Here is a 19,256-nt window from a genome sequence, read left to right as displayed (position 1 = left end):
GATTGAAAATGTCCTAATCCAGTCCACTTTAATTCACTTATTCCCAGGACTGAAATGTCCATACGTTCCATTTCTTGTTTAACAATTTCAAGCTTACCCTGATTCATGCTTCTCACATTCCATGTTCCTATTTTATGCGTCGAACAGCTTCGGACTTTCCTTTTGCATCTATTCATGTCAACCACTGAACGTCCTTTCAGCTTTAGTCCAATCGCATCATTAAGAACAGCGCTACTCATACTTGTCCTCTGCTCTACCCCAGTAGCAGATTGAGTGCCATCCGACCTGGGGGTCCCATCTTCCAGCACTATATCTTTTTTTCATTTTGGTTTGTCTCATCATAGGGTTTTCAAGGTAAAGGTTGGTCAGAAGTGGTTTACCAGTGCCTTCTTCTGCGCAGTACTAACCAGAGTTAGCCGTAGTGGCACTGCCGTTGTCTACGAAAGATCTTCCGCCAGTGTCACCTTCCACTACTGCTGCTGCCCAGTAGCTAACCTTCAGGGATTCCTCTACCCCCATCCCCATTGGAACTGCCTGTTCTCTTCTGCGGATGTGGCCATTGATCCCTTAAGGGAGTGGATGCATCTTCGTCTGGTGTCTCAGCTGTGACCATTCCGTCTTGAGTGACTCTGCTAGGAGTTTAGTCTCTTGATAGAGTCTAGACCCCTTACGGTATTGCTCTCAACTTCCCTGACACTCACAAACCCCCTCACCACGTTAAGGTGTGCATCCAGAAGGGGCCCCCTGTTTCTAGACTCTGGTTTTCCTAGTATCCTACGCTGCTGGCACTAGTGTGAACAGTAAAGCAGTGAATTTTTCAGTGTAACAGGCATGTACCAGTCCGAGAGATGCTTTTAAATCCATTTATTTATTTTAAATCCATTTTATGTTTATACTTATGATTTGCCTCAAGATTAAGGGGATGGTCACTGCCAAACTAATACTATTATTATTAATATACAATATACTGCCCATAACAATCAGTGTTTAGCTATTGTGTTCTGTATACAATACTATTGTCTGTTATACTTTTTTATTGATCAACAATCACTGATTAACAATCAGTGTTGAGCTATTGTGTATTGTACCTTTTCATTATCTATTCTGATGTAATGATTACAATTGTAACTGCCATCAAGATTCTTTTTTCAAATCTGTTTCTCTTCTGGTTTTCAAATCTATGTTTCTCTTCTATGTATTCTCTCTCTCTCTCTCTCTCTCTCTCTCTCTCTCTCTCTCTCTCTCTCTCTCTCTCTCTCTCTCTCTCTCTCTCTCTCTCTATATATATATATATATATATATATATATATATAATAAAATTAATTCATTTTATGCTTCCAACGAAAAGAGGAGACAACTGCACTATGAATTGCCTATGGGCTATGAATGTAAGTATATATTTGATAAGCATTCTGAGGGATCGTTTTAAATGCACTGCATCCTGGATACTGTATTGTGTTTCTAGAAACCTTACACATTAGCTTGGCTCCAAAGATCCTACCACACAGGCAGAAGGCACTTCTGTCAGCATAGGGAAACTTGCCAATTTCTCTCCCCCCACTTCCCCGTTTGCGGTCCCCTGAAACCAGAGTAGCTTTTCAGGAGCATGGGTAGGTGCAGACGGGGGCTGTAATCAGAGACCCCACCTGTATGAGCAGATGTGCTTTCCACTCGTGTAATGAGATCTTGGGGTTCAAGCTAATGAATATTTGGGAAAGATGGGAAATAATTGCAGGCTTCTCGTGGTCGCATTAAGTTAGTGCTGGCATCTGGATCTTTTTCGGCAGAGAGCACATTACCTATCAACTACAATCAGGAACATCAATTCCTAATTGTGAGCGATGGCCCCGCTGAATTAATAACATTTGAAACAAGGAAGTATTCATAATGAGAAAGCTTCTTTACACAAAGGAGTACTACGCATTTTGTACCTTTTATTGGCAGGAAAGGCTAGGAATTAAATGTGACGTCTTAGAAGAGAAGTGGCCTACTTCCCAAGATAAGAAAAAAAAATCTCACAAAATTCTAGAAGCTGCAAAACTTTTTTTAAAACAGCTCACACTGCGCCCTTCCTTTGCTGTAGCTATATAAATAGCTGCAAAAATAACTGCGTGTTCTATGGGAAAGGGTAATGAAGGCTACCTGTCAAATCATGCCATTATTTTGCTACACAATGTGAGCCGTACAACCCTTTCCCCAGCCCCCCACCCGCCTATCAACCCCTCCGCCTGCCACTTCTCCCGCCTGCTGAATACCGACCTAGAGGGAAAGAATATGTGCGGATCCCATCCTGACCTTTCCTGCCAGCTGGCGCTGACCTTTCCGACCTCATTAGAAGACTAGGTATGGAATCCTAAATAAGGAGTTGTTGATACTCTTGAGGCTGGATTAGGAGGAGCAGGAGTTTTATCAAGCTAAGGCTTAAATATACACTTTGACGAAGCAGGGAGCTATAGGCTGCTTTTTGTCTGAAAGTTTCGAAGACGAGCGAGCCCCCTTCCATCTTGAGCAGAGAGAAAAATAGGGCGCATGGCATGAGGCTGAAATCTAGAATCCAGATCCGCTCACCTCAATGGGAGTTCTCCCGGGTAAAAGGATTGTGGATTGGTACTTGAGATTCAAGTTTAAACCAGTAAAAAGAAAGACGGGGTTGTCAGCCTCCAGGCAGGGCCTGGAGATATCCCGGAATTACAACTCATCTCCAGACTACAGAGTTAAGAACATATGAAAAGCCATGCTGGATCAGACCAAGGCCCATCAAGACAGCAGTCTGTTCACACAGTGGCCAACCAGGTGCCTCTAGAAAGCCTACAAGCAAGACGCCTGCAGCAGCATTATCCTGCCTGTGTTCTACAGCACCTAATATAATAGGCATGCTCCTCTGAGAATAAGTACGCATCATGACTAGTATTCATTTCGACTAGTAGCCATGGATAGCCCTATTGTCCATGAACATGTCCACTCCCCTCTTTGCCTTCCAAGTTGGCAGCTGTCACCCCATCCTGGGGCAGGGAGTTCCACAATTTAACTATGTGTTGTGTGAAGAAATACTTCCTTTTATCTGTTTTGAATCTCTCACCCTCCAGCTTCAGCAGATGACCTCGTGTTCTAGTATTATGAGAGTATTATGTCCACTTTCTCCATACCAAGCATAATTTTATAGACATCTATCATATCTCTCCTTAACCGCCTTCTTTCCAAGATCAGTGTGCCTGGAGGAATGGCTGCTTTGAACGGTGGATTCTATGACATTATACTCTCTCCTCCCCAAACCCTGCCCTTCCCAGGCTCCACCCCCCAAATCTCCAGGAATTTCCCAAACCAGAGCTGGCAACTCTAGCTGACAGCCCAAACCTATACAAGCAGGGCTGGGTGCCAGCTAGGGTTGCCAGCCTCCAGGTACTGGCATCAGGAGAGCTTTGAGTTCCCTCTATTACAAGAGCAGACATATTAACTGCCTTGAACATATTTTCTGTTGAAGACCTCGGGTCGAAACTGGGCGTTAATCTGGACCCCTGTAATACACCTTGGACTGTGAAATTTGTATGACCCCAACTTCATATTGTCAGTGCAATCAACAGGATACAACTCCATGATGCACTTCAACAACAAGGCACCCATATGTGGCAACCTTGAAAGGATTACTTATGGACAATGACTCCAAATACACTGGTTCTAAAAAAGAACGGTTAACTTTTGTATATAGTTCTGTTTGTTTAGCTAACATCACTGTATATATTTATTCACTGTATTTGACTACTGCACATAGAATATAGCACTCTTCGCATAGTATGATTTATGTGTTTTGTTGTTTTATGCTGCTGTGTTTATAAGTTTGTAACCCACAGGTACTAGCTGGAGATCTCCTGCTGTTACAACTGATCTCCAGCCAATAGAGATCAGTTCACCTGAAGAAAATGGCCACTTTGGCAATTGGACTCTATGGCATTGAAGTCCCTCCCCTCCCCAAACCTCACCCTCCTCAAGCTCCACCCTGAAAACCTCCCACTGGTTGCAAAGAGGGACCTGGCAACCCTAGTGCCAGCAATTAACAGGTTTGGCGAATTAGGAGGTTTTTCTACATGGTATGTCCTGAGCCGTAATCAAGGCGAATCAGACTGTCCTGCATCAACGGCAGTTCATATGCTACCCCTGTAAGTAGAAGGGCTGCTTTCACAAAGTCAAATCTCACACCATGTTAATAACATTATAGTTATGTTTGGGTTAGGGAGATAGAGTTACAAGTGCAACCCTAAGCATATCAACATCCTTCAAAATCCAAAGATGTCAGCAGGCTTCGAAGGGTCTGACTCTGCGTAGGGTTGGACTTTTGCGTTTACTCCAGTCTAAGCCCACTGAAATCAATTAACTTGGACTGGAGTAACTCCAGGTAGGATTGCACTACAAGTCTAGGAAAAGAAGGATTTAGGGCTCAACTACACTTCGCAATTCCTTGTCTGTTATTTTAAACAGCTTTGGTTCTTCTGCAAATTTAGCTGCCAGCGCTTGCTCTGTCAAGGAGAAGAACAGTACGGAGAGAGAGCAGAAAAATCTTTCCTCCCCTGCTGCTTTCTCATGAGTAAAAGCTTTACCAAGCTGCTTTTATTGCCAGGGAAAATATCTAGGGAAAACTTACAGATATCCATCCCCCCCCCCCAAGTGGTGGTAAAAGGAGCTCAGGGATAGCTTTTCCTGGTGAGAAAACAGCAAGGGAGAAAGGGTTAAAGTTTCCCCCTGCTCTGTTCTCCTCCTTGATAAAAGCAATTCTAACAGCTACATTTCAAAAGAAAAAAAGACATTTAAAATAAACACACATAAAATGAAGCATGTAAATGAGCCCCAAATTTAAGAAATTGGAGGAACATTGTCACTTTAGCTAGAAAGAAGATCATGTGCTAATTCAAGGATTAATATGCACATACATTACAAGGAATTTTTACACCACGCCCTAAATTTAGATGCAATTTTTAAAAAATTAACATGTTACATTTTTTCCCCATCACAAAGTGTTTGGTCACAAGCTTTGAATTCATTTCATTTGATTTTATTTTTGCTTAGCAGGCCCCTGAAGAAAAAATGGAAAAGGACAAGATGTTGAGGGCTATTTCTTAATTTCCCACCGGAAGGTGGTTTGAGGCTGTTGGTTCACGGCTAGGTAGCTTTGTTCGCTGCACACTGTTAATTATCGGTTGTAACAAAGGGACAGACTCATTGAAATCTTCTCTTTTGCCTCATAAAAGCTCTACACAGCCCTGTGGTTTTCCCCCCCATTCATAAGCCTGTGCTCACTGTATTCAAACCGTAGCCCCATCCCAATGACCTTCTCACCATCTAAAGGTGGGAAGGTATCTGCCCGGCCAGCTGCAGGGTCAGGGACCTTGCGACAATGCCCATTCAGCTGTCCTCACTGCTGACGCTGGGTTAAATGACATGGAGGTATAAAACAGCTGAGTCCCCTCTTCATTACATCTTCCATTGTTGATACTCAAGCATCAATAAACAAAGCCTCTGATATTTGCCATGTAGCCACAGCCACTTAAAGAATTAGCTCGCAAGCTGGAAGTTCATACTGCTTTTCCAATGCATGATTTAACTCTAAAACATCTGCTATAGTATGTATATATGTAAAATCACAGAATTATGCAATATAACACTTATACGGTAGCTAAAAAGCCTTTTTTGGCTTACCCAAGTTTTTCTAGTCTTATAGGCTATTCAACCAAATTTGGCGACCTTAAAAGTGATCTCTAGATTCTTATCTGCCAACATTATTGAGAGGAGAGTCCTATTTTTACCGGGATGGCGGGAAATTATGGGTTTCCCTAATATGAATGTAGATCTTACAATAAAAAAGATATGCTCTAGGGTCTCTATATTTCCATCTCCACATAAGCATGCACATTCTGTAGATGGTAATCCTCTATATCTACCCTCAAGAATCGCCGAGGGTTAACTGATATTCTGGAAGTTTGAATTATTATATTCAATTTTATTGGTCTTGGACTGTATTAAATAAATTTATTTATTTGTATATATGTGTATATATATATTTGTCTTTTAAAGCTTGCCAGGATTGGTAAGGAAAACTCTTCTGTGTGACCAGGGGAAAATGAGAAGCAAAATTATAATCACCTAGCAATTACTTCCTTTTATGTGGAGAGAAGGCAACACCTGTGTAATTAAATGACATTCTGTGTCTTTTAATGGTACAGGTTTTCCTTCTAGAACCTCCGTGTGACACTGGGGCGGGGGGGAGGAAAGAAGAAACCAAGACCTGCAGGCTTCCTTTTGAGAGACCCGACTGAAAACGGGAAGTCATTGGATACATCAGAGAATGTCTTCGATTACCCTTGCTCTCTGCTTAACACTTTCACACAGCCCAAATAATGCACTTTCAATCCGCTTTCAATGCACTTTGAAGGCGGATTTTACTGCGTGAACTGGCAAAATCCACTTGCAAATTCTCGTTCAGGTGCAGTGAAAGTGGCTTGAAAGTGCATTATTTGGGCTGTGTGAAAATGCCTGTTAAAGCAGTGATTGGTGTTGACACTACTGAAGAAGGCCAATCCACGGGGAAAATAAAACAGCGTCAAAAGCACTGCCATATATTGGGGAGGAAAGAGTTTGCTATCTGATGGAAGAAAGAAGGAACAGGATCTTTGGGGACAAGAATGCCACAGGCTTGACGGCTCTTCAATTCTGACAAGTCTGGCAAAAGCTCTGGGCAAAGGTAATGCTTGATATTGTTTGCATCATCTCATCAGCCTTAAGAGATCAATTTAGGTTTTCCCTTCAGCATGTTCAGACCTGGTAGTGGTTGTCTAGGATTATGAATCAACCTGGACAACACCGCTGTTAAGAAGACGACCACGAAAATACAATCTCAAAGGCCTGGTTCACATGTTTTATTATGAAACCAAACAGCACTGCTTAAAAAACGCAGCCTTTAGCGCGCTAATGTGAAGGTGTTGGTAAGAGACAATAATTCTTTAAAAAATAAAAGCTTGGTTAAACTGCTATGGTAACAGATCACATGCTACCGAACATTTAGCTGTTCAGAGATTGCAAGCAGCATAATTCTCAATTGCTCCCTTCTTATGGGGATTGTTCCCTTTTTCAGTAATGTGGGGAAACCACTGAAATAGTAACTGAGGAAGGGAACAGAACCACCCCCTTCATTAATACCTCACCCATCAGTGTGAAAGATTCACAAATGCTTTGCAATGATTAAACCTTAAATTAGTAGGGTTGCCAACTTCCAGGTACTAGCTGGAGATCTTCTGCTATTACAGCTGATCTCCAGCCAATAGAGTTCAGTTCACCTGGAGAAAACGGCCACTTTGGTAAGTGGAGTCTATGGCATTGAATTCCCTCCCCCCCAAACCCCACCCTCCTCATGCTCTGCCCCAGGTACAAGCTGAAGATCTCTTGCTATTACAACTGATCTCCAGCCAACAGAGATCAGTTCACCTGGAGAAAATGGCTGCTTTGGCAATTGGACTTTATGGCATTGAAGTCCCTCCCCTCCCCAAACCCCACCCTCTGCCCCAAAAACCTCCCACCAGTGGCAAAAAGGGACCTGGTAACCCTAACTAAGTGGAATGTGTGAAAGTAGACATATTGCCATCGATTTGAAGCCAGTGAATTCGGGATTATAGAGTTTCTATGTCTGCAAATTCCTTGCACATACCGCCCCAATAGCCAAGCAATTTTCTGGAGTGGGTCTAAGGTAATCTGAAACAACATGTCTAGCTGCCTAAATTACAAAGAAATTACCTTAAGCTTCTGGCAACCTTCATTACTTTCATTTTTGTCACAGAGATGTTGTGGTATACCTGTGCTCATGTATTCTCAAATGTCTGAATAAATTGGCATGTTATCTCCCACAGCTTATTTCATTACCTTGTCATGATCCATAGGGTAACAGTTCAGGCTAACCTAAAGTTAGCTGCTGCTTGCCTGTAGATTCTTTCTGTTGGGTTTTGTTAAGGAAGGGTAGCCATGTTACGGAGAAAGGATTTCCTAATTTATAGGGTTGCCAGGTCCCTCTTCAACACTGGCGGAAGGTTTTTGGGGCGGAGATGCCAAGATGCCCTCCCTTTCATGAACTGCCTAAGGTTCAGCATTGCTGATAGATGGCCATCCAGTCTCTGCTTAAAAACCTCGAGGGAAGGAGAGCTTACCACCTCCCGAGGAAGCCTGTTCCACTGAGGAACTGCTGTAACTGGTAGAAATTTCTTCCTAATGTCTAGACGGAAACTCTTTTGATTTAATTTCAACCCGTTGGTTCTGGTCCGACCTTCTGGGGCAACAGAAAACAACCCGGCTCCCTCCTCTATATGACAGCCCTTCAAGTACTTGAAGATGATTATCATGTCCCCTCTCAGTCTTCTCTTCTTCAGGCTAAACATATCCTTTTAATCCTCACAAAAACCCTATGAGTTAGGTTAGGCTAAGAGTGTGTGACTGGCCCAAGTTCACACAGTGAGCTTCCACGGCAGAGTGGGGATTCAAACCTGGGTCTTCCCGATCCAACCTGGCCCTCCTAGTCCAACACTCTAACCACTAAACCACCATGGATCAGGATTCAGAAGGCACAAGAGCATGGAGAGGGAAAGAGAGGAATCATCTTCTGTGGGGTGTGCGTGCTCTAAATAATAGAAGTAGATCTGGTCTCTGGAGTGCAGAGACTAGGTCTATCTCCCATTGAAATAAATAAATAAACTCTTTGAAGCGTAAAGGGACATTAATTTAAAGGGGAGGTAAAAATAGTCCCTGGACTTCAGAGACCAGGTCTACTGCTCACTGCAATGTCCCTTTAAACCAGTGGTTTCCAAAGTGGGCAGTACCACCCCCTGGGGGGGGATTACCTAGGGGGCACTAAGAGGGAAGGGGGCAGCAGGGGGTGGTAGAGGTGCAACCCTTCAACTATGTGGTTCACTAATGTACAATAGATCAAGCTATGGCACCATGCTGGCAAATTTTGTGGAAACTATCTGAATTTTTTCCCAGACTTTGAAGAGTTGGTACCGCTGGATCAAGTTCATCAGTTTTGTTGAATAAATTTCAACTTAAAAGTTTTAATTTGATTTTGAATCGATGTGCAATTAATTGTTACTGTTTTGAAATTTTATTGTTATTACCTTCTTTGGTGAGTCATGAAAACCCCTATTTTGAATAATGCTTTTTATAGGATAGGGTAGGGGGTGCTGGGGTTGAGTTTGTGGAACCAAGGGGGCGGTGGCCCCAAAGGTTTGGGAACCACTGCTTCAAACTTTAGAGACATTATTTTGAATACTGTCTCTCCCTCCTCCCTTGCCACTCCTGCTGTAAGGAGAGCCCACAGCCAGGCTTACAGCCTCTGCAACCATTCAAAAATAGTGTCCCTTTAAACTTTCAAGGGACATGATTTTCACTGGGCAGTAGACCTGGGGGTTTACCGCACTTTGTATTCCCAGCGATGTATTAAGAGTTTGAAAATGTTATAAAAAACATCGCTTTAAAAGGGGTTTTGGATACCACGGCTTATAAATAGTTGGAAGACGTCTTCACAGCTAAAGGGGCCAAAAAAGTGCGAACAGTATTTTTTATAATGTTTTCAAACTCTTAATACATCGGTGGGAATACATAGAAAGTGCAAACAGTATTTTTTATAACATTTTCAAACTCTTAATACATCGCTGGGAATACAAGTGCGGTAACCCTAACCCCCCTGGTTTCCAGATTCTGGAAGCCCCTTCTACCTCCCATTGAAATAAGGGCCCTACGGACAGTTCTACCACCCATTATTTAGAGCGCCCTAACTGTTTGGCTGTGCATGTGCCCTCTAAATTTTGTGTGTGTGTAAAGTGCCGCCAAGTCGCAGCCGACTTATGGTGACCCCTTTTTGGGGTTTTCATGGCAAGAGACTAATTAGTCTCTAAATTTTAAAGGGACATGATTTTCTGTAGGGTTAGATCTGGTCTCCAGAGTCTGGGGACCAAATCTACCTCCCATTGAAAATAATGTCGTTTTAAACTTTTAAAGAGATTGCTTTCAATAACAGTTCAAAGGCCAGCTCTTCCTATTGAAAACATTGGTCCTTTAAAATTTAATGGACACATGCACCAACGAACGGCTGTTTGCATTCTTCCTCTCACTCCTGCTGCCTATGGGGGATGGCAAAAATAATGGTCCCAAAATTCCAGCATCTGAAAAAAAAGGACCCAAAACAGAATCCCAAACCAGTATCAACACTCCTGAAAATCCGGGATAATGAAAAAACATGCCATCCCCAAAATCCTGAAATGAAATTAATAAGAAAATGATTGAAGTGCATACCCTCACAACAAAGATATTTTGTTAATGCAAGGCAGTAAAAATTCCTAGCAGAAGTAAATGTATAGCTTTCTAAAAATGTGTGGCAAACAAAAATGCCAGTAAAAGAAATACATGTAATTTCCCTTTGAAATTTGCATTACAATTTTATCAACAAGTGTATTTTGGAGTGCCCTGTCATGTATCCGTAACATTTGTAATACGAAAAACTCTAATAATGCTGTAAAGTGATCTTTCTTTTAACGGTTATAAAATATCTATTAGAGGATTGTTTTCTCTTACAATTTATTCAGTATTTTAAATTATTCAACCACCTTGAGCCAAGAAGAAAGGCAAAGTATAAATATTTTAATAAATCAATCAATACATTCTACGCATTTTCAATTGTAAGGATTCATTCTGGAAAGGGTTTTGAAGATATTTGGGAACCAAAAATTACATTTACTAGTGATTGATTCAGCAGTGGTCCCAAAATATTCTGGATGAATACGTCAGTGTCACCTGTACATAAAGCTGGAAGGGAAGATCTTTAATAGGATGTTAATCCTTTAATAGGATCTTATTTACTATGTGATGTGATTTACCCCCATGCCATAAAAGGCTGCAGTTGCTCATTTCCACTCATTAAGGGGCAGGGCATTTTTCTCCAGGCCTGTTGGCAACCCAACCTATAAGCCTCATGTGAAATATCACCTGATCCCAGAGCAACCCAGGGGTTTCAATGATGAAAACCCATTCCTGCTTGCCTTCTCTTTCATTATTAAAATAGAAATGTATTACCTAACAACAATCTAAAAATTTTTTTTTCTTTAAGCATTCAAGCAAAATGGATGGATATTTACCTATGCAAATTTGAAAATCTAGCCACTGAAAATATTTATGAATATAACCACAATACATTTTCCACAAAGTGGTCTATTTCATTATAGTACTGTAGAAAAAAAAAAAGGACTATCTGTCCCTCTATATGTCTAGTTATCTGTACATACACACGGCAAAGCAAATTAGCTTGCCATTTGAGTGAATATTTGCATACCAATTTTGCAACAAATGTTCCCAACCTTAATGAAAATGGACAGCGTAATGTTGTCCTATCAAAGCATGTTACTAAACAAGGAACTCAACATGTTGCTTCAGAATTAAGTTCAACTGAATTGCTGGTAAGCTTAGGACATCTGTCTCAGGCAGAAACATCTTTTTTGTATATATTGGCTTAGAAAGTAAATCCCACTAAAATTGGTAGGACTTACTTGCAAGCAAACATTTTAAACGTGAGTTGTGATATATAACTTGTTCCTCTGGAACAAAATCAAGGACAAAAGCATACAAAAAAGACTGCATTAAAGCCAACTGTCCTTTGTTAGTTTTGAAAAATAGTGTTTTTCTTTTGGATCAGAAGAATTAAATTCAAATGGTTGGTCTATAATGTACATGAAAACCTGCTACCTACAGACAGACCTTTGACCCTCAAAGACCTCCAGTGTCTTCCAGCAAACTGTAGACCTCTGAAGCCTTTATTTTGTCCTTTTAAAAAAATGAAATTTGCATCTCATTACTGACATAATGATACTTTGAAACATGAGGTCCATTTCTAAATATTTTGCTAATTGCTTCCTATTTTTACAACAGTAAATGTAGTCAAACAAACATGCTTGCACGCTTTAGCATTGCTCAGTTACACTGCCATCCTAGATCACGATGGGTCGCCGTGTTTGTCTGTAGCAGTAGACAAGAGCAAGAGTCAAGTAGCACCTTAAAGACTAGCTGTATCTGAAGAAGTGTGCTGTGGCTCATGAAAGCCCATACACTGCCATCCTAAGCAGGGTTATACCTTTCTAAACCCACTGAGGTCAATGGGTGTAGAAGGGAATAACTGTGCTTTAGGATGGCGCTGTTAGTGAGTCACTGCTAGAAACCTATGTGCAAATAAATAATACAGCATGGTGTAGTGGTTAAGGTGTTGGACAAGGACCTGGGAAACCCAGGTTCACATCCCCACTCGCACCATGGAAGCTTGCTGGATGACCTTGGGCCAGTCTCACACTCTTAGCCCTGACCCTGGCTAGTATTTGGATGGGAGACCTCCAAGGAATACAAGGGGCATGATGTGGAGGCAGGCAATGGCAAACCACCTCTGAACATCTCTTGCCTTGAAAACCCTATGGCAGCATTTCTCAACCAGGGTTCCCCGGAACCCTAGGGTTCCGTGAGAAATCGCTAAGGGTTCCACGAGAAATAGTGATGAATAGGCTAATCCTATGCAAATCATATGTAAATCAAAAGTAATCATATGTAGGGGTTCCCTGAGACATGAATATTTCAAGGGTTCCCCAAGGTTAAAAGGTTGAGAAATGCTGCCCTATGGGTTCGCCATAAGACAACTGTGACTTGACAGCACACACAAAAAAATTATTTATGCATAATGCAAAACCACAATTTAGTTCATCTGTGGTTATTTTGTGAAACCAGGATTCAGCTTGCAGATGATCACTCACATCCTGGTTTGACTCGACAAATGTGGGTTTTATCACCTTTACCTTGGGGACAGCAAAGGTGGGATGTAGCTTCCAATAAGTTGACAACTGCGCAGAGCCAATGAACAGTGACCAACTTGTGATTTTAAAAGTCACAATGGGTTTCAGATTCAGCAACGCTGCTACTCAGGTGTGTCCATGGCATCAGGGCATCGTGGTAAAGGAAGTCTCACCAAAACTCAGCTGCTTAGGACACGCCACTTGTATACAAAACCGTTCAAGGCTCCTCTGCATGCTGGATCACTCGTAGCCCAAATGGGACCATTTTCACCAATGCCCACAAGTAGTACAAAGGAGGAGGATGGTCCCATCCAGATCGAGAGGTTTCTTTGTGGCCCAGTGCATACCCAGAGAGGCCATAGGGAACACACTAGAGGCTAAAGAAGATCGAGCTTGTCACGCCTCTCCCAGAGAGGCCATTAGGAGCACACTAGTGGCTAATGAAGATCAAGCTTGTCATGTCACTTCCAGAGAGGCCATTGGGAGCGCACTAGTGGCTAAAGAAGATCGAGCGTTTCATGCCTCTCCCAGCAAAGAGAAGTATGCTGCTCTCATTCTCCCTGCTGAGTCCCCTAAGGGGCATGGAGATCGTGATTCATTATACAAGAGGTGTGAAAGCTCCAAGACATCTAGGATGCAGGGTGCACTCCTGCTAATGTACCCGGAAATGTATCAGGGTCTAGCGGCCTTCTGGATCTTTTCAGTACCATTGGCTCCCGTAATTGGCAGAGAATTATCAAGGTTCTTCATTGTTCTATGTAAGGTTTGCCATTATCACTCATCTCCAAGCTGTCCTTATAGAGAGAAGTGGCAAGTCAGCAAACTTCTTCTTGGCCTCAAGCATATTGCAGTAACCCCCAACTACACTCAACAAACACTCCCCTGCTTCCCCTGCACCGTGTCTGTATTTTTCCCATTTGCTTTTATTTTTCCCATTTGTCTTTAAAAGCACTCTCAAGTTCACTTTAGATTTGCAGTAGAAACTATGCTCTTTTTCATTAATAACAGTAGTAGTAGTGGTGGCAATAGTAACCAAATGCCAGCTAATAGGGCTGCCTTTGGAACAAGTATTCTCATGTTTTTAAGTTCTTCCATGTAGCCTCGGAAATTAGTCGATGTGGTTTGCTGCCTGCCATCAACAGGAATTCATATTTATGCAGCGTTCTTGCAATTATAGTACTGATTAATGATAAGTGCCCTGCTGTCTGCAATCTATTCCTTTGAGGGAACTACACTTTATGTTCCAAAAATGTTTTATACCTCTTAGTGATGCATTATTATTCTTTGCAGATCAAAGATCATGGTTGTCATGGAAACTGCAAAAAGTGGAAAGCCAGTCATGACATAGCAATGGCATAATGGGGAAGATCTGCTGGGAAATCATTCACTAGCCTGGGGTTTTGTGTTGGAAATGCTTGGGTGAATTTAAGTGGAAAGCCAAGTCGTTTCTGAGATCTAAAAGCACTGTGGTATTAAACGCAAAATATCAGTAGCCGTTACGATCAACATATAGCAGCTTCTAAAAGTAATGCAAGTTTTTACCGAGTATATATTATCAACGCACTAACTGAAGACTCAAAGTTAGTTCCTTGAATTTGGAATGCTGAGTTTTAAAGTACAGGCAGCATAAAATTATAAGCTATTTTTAAATGATGAAGTGTTTTTTTACCAATTGAAGTCTCCATACAGTCTTTTAGGGCAGCCCTAAGAACAGCTTATTCCAAACAGTCATCTTGCTGGTTGTGTGTGTAAAGTGCCTTCAAGTCGCAGCCGACTTATGGCGACCCCTTTTTGGGGTTTTCATGGCAAGATACTAACAGAGGTGGTTTGCCAGTGCCTTCCTCTGCACAGCAACCCTGGTATTCCTTGGTGGTCTCCCATCCAAATACTAACCAGGGCTGACCCTGCTTAGCTTCTGAGATCTGACGAGATCAGGCTAGCCTGGGCCATCCAGGTCAGGGCATCTTGCTGGTTACAATGCCATTAATAATGATTCGGAGGTCATTATCAGACTGAACTCACTGACTGAAACTAATGTGAGGTGCTTTTACATCTAAACATATTTTAACATGCCACATTCATGGTCCTCAAAAAAGTGTCAAAAATCTGTCAGTTTCATTTGTGGCGTTAGAAGTAACCACCCTCATGTGCCTCACTACTTACATCAAAATGAAAATTAACCAATGAATGCATTCTAGATTTTATGGCCACGGAGACCTAATTGTATCATTTCCAATTCCATCTCTTAATCATTTTGGCCTAGGCTTTTCTGGCATGACACGCCACCTAGGGTTGCCATCCCCCATGAGGGGCTTGGAATTCACCCAGAATTACAACTGATCTCCTGGCTACAGAGATCAGTTCCCCTGGATAATGTAGACTGCATGGTATTACATTCCCACTGAGCTCTTTCCCCTCCCCAAACTTCCCCCTCTCCAGGCACTGTCTCAAAGTTGGCAACCCTAACCCAGATTCAAGTGATATCAGCTAAGTATTTGATTACAGGCTGCCTGATCTGACAGATCCCCTTTGCTGGTATGAATGAGCAAAAAATTTATGGTTTATAGCCATTGGCCATCACGATTTACTAAAACAAATAAATAATAATACAAATGCAATGGATTTGTGAGTAAAATATATAAATAGATAATGGAATATACTAAAACATTTCAATGTAAAAGATAAGTAGCTGCTCCTTCTGATACCATGTTAGACCTTACTTTCTTTGGTCTTTGCTGGTATGCACATTGGTCTAAGTTACTGCAGTCACAGAAGCATCTTAGTAGGGTTATCTGGCTCTAGCCTTTGCTGGCCAAAGCCTACTCTCAAAACCACTGAAATTAGAAGCAGGTGTGCACCATCCCCTGGAACTCCGATGACCAAACACCCCTTAAAAGGCCATGCAGTAGGGCAACATGCCCCTTTCTCCCTGTGGTCTGCCCCCTTGCCTCCAGAGAGCCAGTGTGGTGTAGTGGTTAAGAGCAGTGATTTGGAGCAGTGGAGTCTGATCTGGACAGCCTGGATTGATTCCCCACTCCTCCACATGAGCGGGGGAGGCTAATCTGGTGAACTGGATTTGTTTCCCCACTCCTCCACACGAAGCCAGCTGGGAGACCTTGAGCTAGTCACACTCTCTCAGCCCCATCTACCTCACAAGGTGTCTGTTGTGGGGAGGGGAAGGGAAGGTGATTGTAAGCCGGTTTGAGTCTCCCTTAAGTGGTAGAGAAAGTCGGCATATAAAAACCAACTCTTCTTCTTCTATACTGGATGAGGGCAAAGAACTATTAATGGCGAATTATTTTTCTACCAATCAGAGTTTCCAAACAGTCTTCTAGGGCTGCTCTAAACATCTTGAGAGTTATGCTGGCAACAGAATGGATGATTATAATGTCCTTATCTGACAGCACTCACCAGATGAAACTGATGAAAAGTACTTTTAAATTCCAACCGCTTTTAATAGTACGGGTATATTAATTGCTATCTGTAGATTTTTGCAAAATCTATACAAATCCTGGAGAAAGCAGTACTGAAAGCAGCAATCCGTGAATAGGCAGTTGATTGATTGACTAATCACACACTGTATACTTTCAACTGAAATGCTATATCCCCTGAGAAAAAAATATTTAGAGTTGATGGATTTGTTTTTGATTTACAGAATTATTTAAGATAATTTGCCCATCAGGAAAAATCCACTGAACTGTTTAACTGAGAGAAATTGTAATCTTTGTTACATATTATTAAAAATTAAGGTATCACCCATGTTCTCATACCAAAGTGTTCATATTAATTGATTAATGAAAATATTAATCATCGAAAAGGAAGGCATTTAACATTAAAAACGTTTAAAGCCACGAATTGCCTTTAAACAAAACACATCACTTTTTTTTTGCTGCTGTTCACAAACTGTTGAAGTCAATGAAGGACAACTCTCGCTCTTGAACCAAGAGGAAAGGCAGGGTACAAATGTTTTAATCAGTAAAAATAAATATAAATAATTTGCTTTGAGGGAGCTTGGTTGCTCATGTAATTTTAGGTCTTTCTTGAATCTTAGTTCCTAAACTTCCTCATCCTCACTTTTTTAACAAATATGTACTCTAAAACTTTGGATGCCTGCATTATATAGGTTTTATATAAGCAACGAAGGGGCTAAAATAGACTCCAAATATTGCCATAGCAGTTCATTTTAAAAGAGCATGGCCCTGCCCAGCCTTGCATCTGGCGTCGGCACTTACAGATAATGTGATTTGAAGTGGACAGACTGACGCTATCACCAATGTCAGTGCTTTTGCCACTAGAATCTTCACCATCCAATTCCCGCACAGAGAAGATTGAGGAGCCGCCAGTTTCTTCAAACTTCCTCATTAAAATTCCACTCATAGCTGCAGCATTGTCACATGTACCTGTCAGAGGAACAGGCGAAATGAAGCATGAAAACACTTGACCGCTGACCACACTATCAAGATGTCCAGAGTCATTGCTGGAGGGTTTTTTCTTCTTTTTTTAATAAACACATTTGGCTTCTGTCTCTGCTCTGATACTGGCACTTTAAAGCAGTTTAATAGGAATTAAAAACTAGATCTTGAATGCTTTGTTCTCCTGAATGGGGACAAAAAATTAAAACCAGTTGTGAGAGATCTGATCAATTCTATGGCCTGGTTTACCCAAGTAACAACAGGAGTTAGTATGTACCCTTGCCTTTCACAGAAGACGTACACACACATGGTACAGACTCTTCATTCAGAGCCCAATCCGTGCAATCTCCCTTTCCCTTTTGGGAAAGGAAAGCATAGCATGTATCGGACATCCATATAGTTTAGGGTTGCCAACCTCCCAGTGATCTCCCACTATTACAACTCATCTCCAGCCAATAGAGATCAGTTCACCTGAAGAAAATGGCCACTTTGGTAATCGGACTTTATGGCATTGAAGTCCCTCCCCTCTCCAAACCCCGCCCTCCTCAGGCCTCACCCCCAAAATCTCCAGCTATTTCCCAACCCGGAGCTGGCAACCCTAATGTAATTGGACATCCATGCAATGAATGAGGAGCTAACAAAGGACTATCTGCCACAATTCTTCCATTTGGAAAAGCATGCTTCTTTCGAGTACTGAAGCCTGACTTATTTAAGGTACTAAAGCTTACTTGGAATTATATTCTGCAACTAAAAGGATCATATTTATGCTGCACTAATGGGGTTGCCAATTCTGGGTTGGGAAATACCTGGAGATTTTTAGGGCAGAGCCTGAGGAGGGTGGGGTTTGGGGAAGGGGAGGGACTTCAATGCCATAGAGTCCAATTGCCAAAGCAGTTCTCCAGGGGAACTGATCTCTATTGACTAGAGATCAGCTGTAATAGCAGGAGATCTCCAGCTAGTACCTGGAGGTTGGCGACCCTATGCACTAAAGGTTGCCAGCCATGTAGAATTTTACTGATCTGGCCACGTGTTGCTGTGAGGCAAAAATGGGAGAATCCCCTCACCAATGCATGCCACCATGAAAGACTACCACCCGTAGACTTTCAAGGCTCCCTCTTGTTCCAGAACATTCTGTCCAGCCCTCCATCCTTGAACTAGCAAATTATTCTTTCCAGGCCCTGACTGACTCGAAAGGATTCAATTTTGTAAATCACAAGTTGGCAACCAAACACCATATGAACTCCATAAATTCACAGCTGCCACTTGAAAAAATTAGTACCCAGTTGGTGGTTGTATAAACGATGGAAACTTGAACATCTCCCCATTCCCCTTTACACATAGTTGGAGTTCCAAAAATCAAAGCATAAAGCATGTGTGCACTCATTGGTTGCCACTTCTTATAACATCTAAGTCCTGTCTTATTGGGAAAACACACTCTTCTTATGCTTAGAGATACTGTCTCCCCCCTGAAAGGTACAGGATTCACAGCACCAGTGATGGGTGGGTGACACTGAGGGAAAGAGCTTTTTCCCCCTCTCCCTGAAGGCATCCAATGCTATTTTTTGGAAACAGGTTCAGGACAGACAAAAGAGAATGCACATTTACACAATGAGTAATTAAACAGTGAAACTCACTGCCAGCCGAGGTGGTGATGTCCATGAACATAGAGCACTTCAGAAGGGGGTTAGACAGACACATGGAGGGGAGGCTGCTAGCCATGGTGTCTGAAGGGAGTCTCCATATCCAAAGGCAATAAACCTCTGAATATGTTGGGAGGCAGCAGCAGGACAAGGCCTCGGCCTCTATGCCCTGTTTGTTTGGCCCTCCAGGGCAACTGGTCAGCCACTGTTGGAAATAGTATGCTGGGTTAGATGGACCACTGGTCTCATTCAGAAGGCTCTAGGTAACCTGACACTGAATGGAAGAAGAAGAAGAAGAAGAAGAAGTAGTATTCTGATGACTGCACTGTCATTTCTAATGTCATTAAAACAGA

At 42.0% G+C, this 19,256-nt stretch overlaps 1 protein-coding gene across 1 annotated transcript in view; it reads right to left on the bottom strand.

Moving 5' to 3' along the window:
- Positions 1 to 19,256, bottom strand: part of CSRNP3 (cysteine and serine rich nuclear protein 3) — a 96,458-nt gene that overhangs the window by 63,232 nt on the left and 13,970 nt on the right. Inside the window, exon 2 of the mRNA XM_056861317.1 lies at positions 17,084 to 17,251. Within this exon, the coding sequence (XP_056717295.1) occupies positions 17,084 to 17,228 (145 nt within the window). The 5' untranslated portion in view covers positions 17,229 to 17,251. The remainder of the gene's footprint in view (positions 1 to 17,083; positions 17,252 to 19,256) is intronic.

This window comes from Euleptes europaea, chromosome 15 (assembly GCF_029931775.1).
Source record: "Euleptes europaea isolate rEulEur1 chromosome 15, rEulEur1.hap1, whole genome shotgun sequence".
Taxonomy (NCBI): Eukaryota; Metazoa; Chordata; class Lepidosauria; order Squamata; family Sphaerodactylidae; genus Euleptes; species Euleptes europaea.
This window is presented reverse-complemented; position numbering and strand designations above follow the sequence as displayed.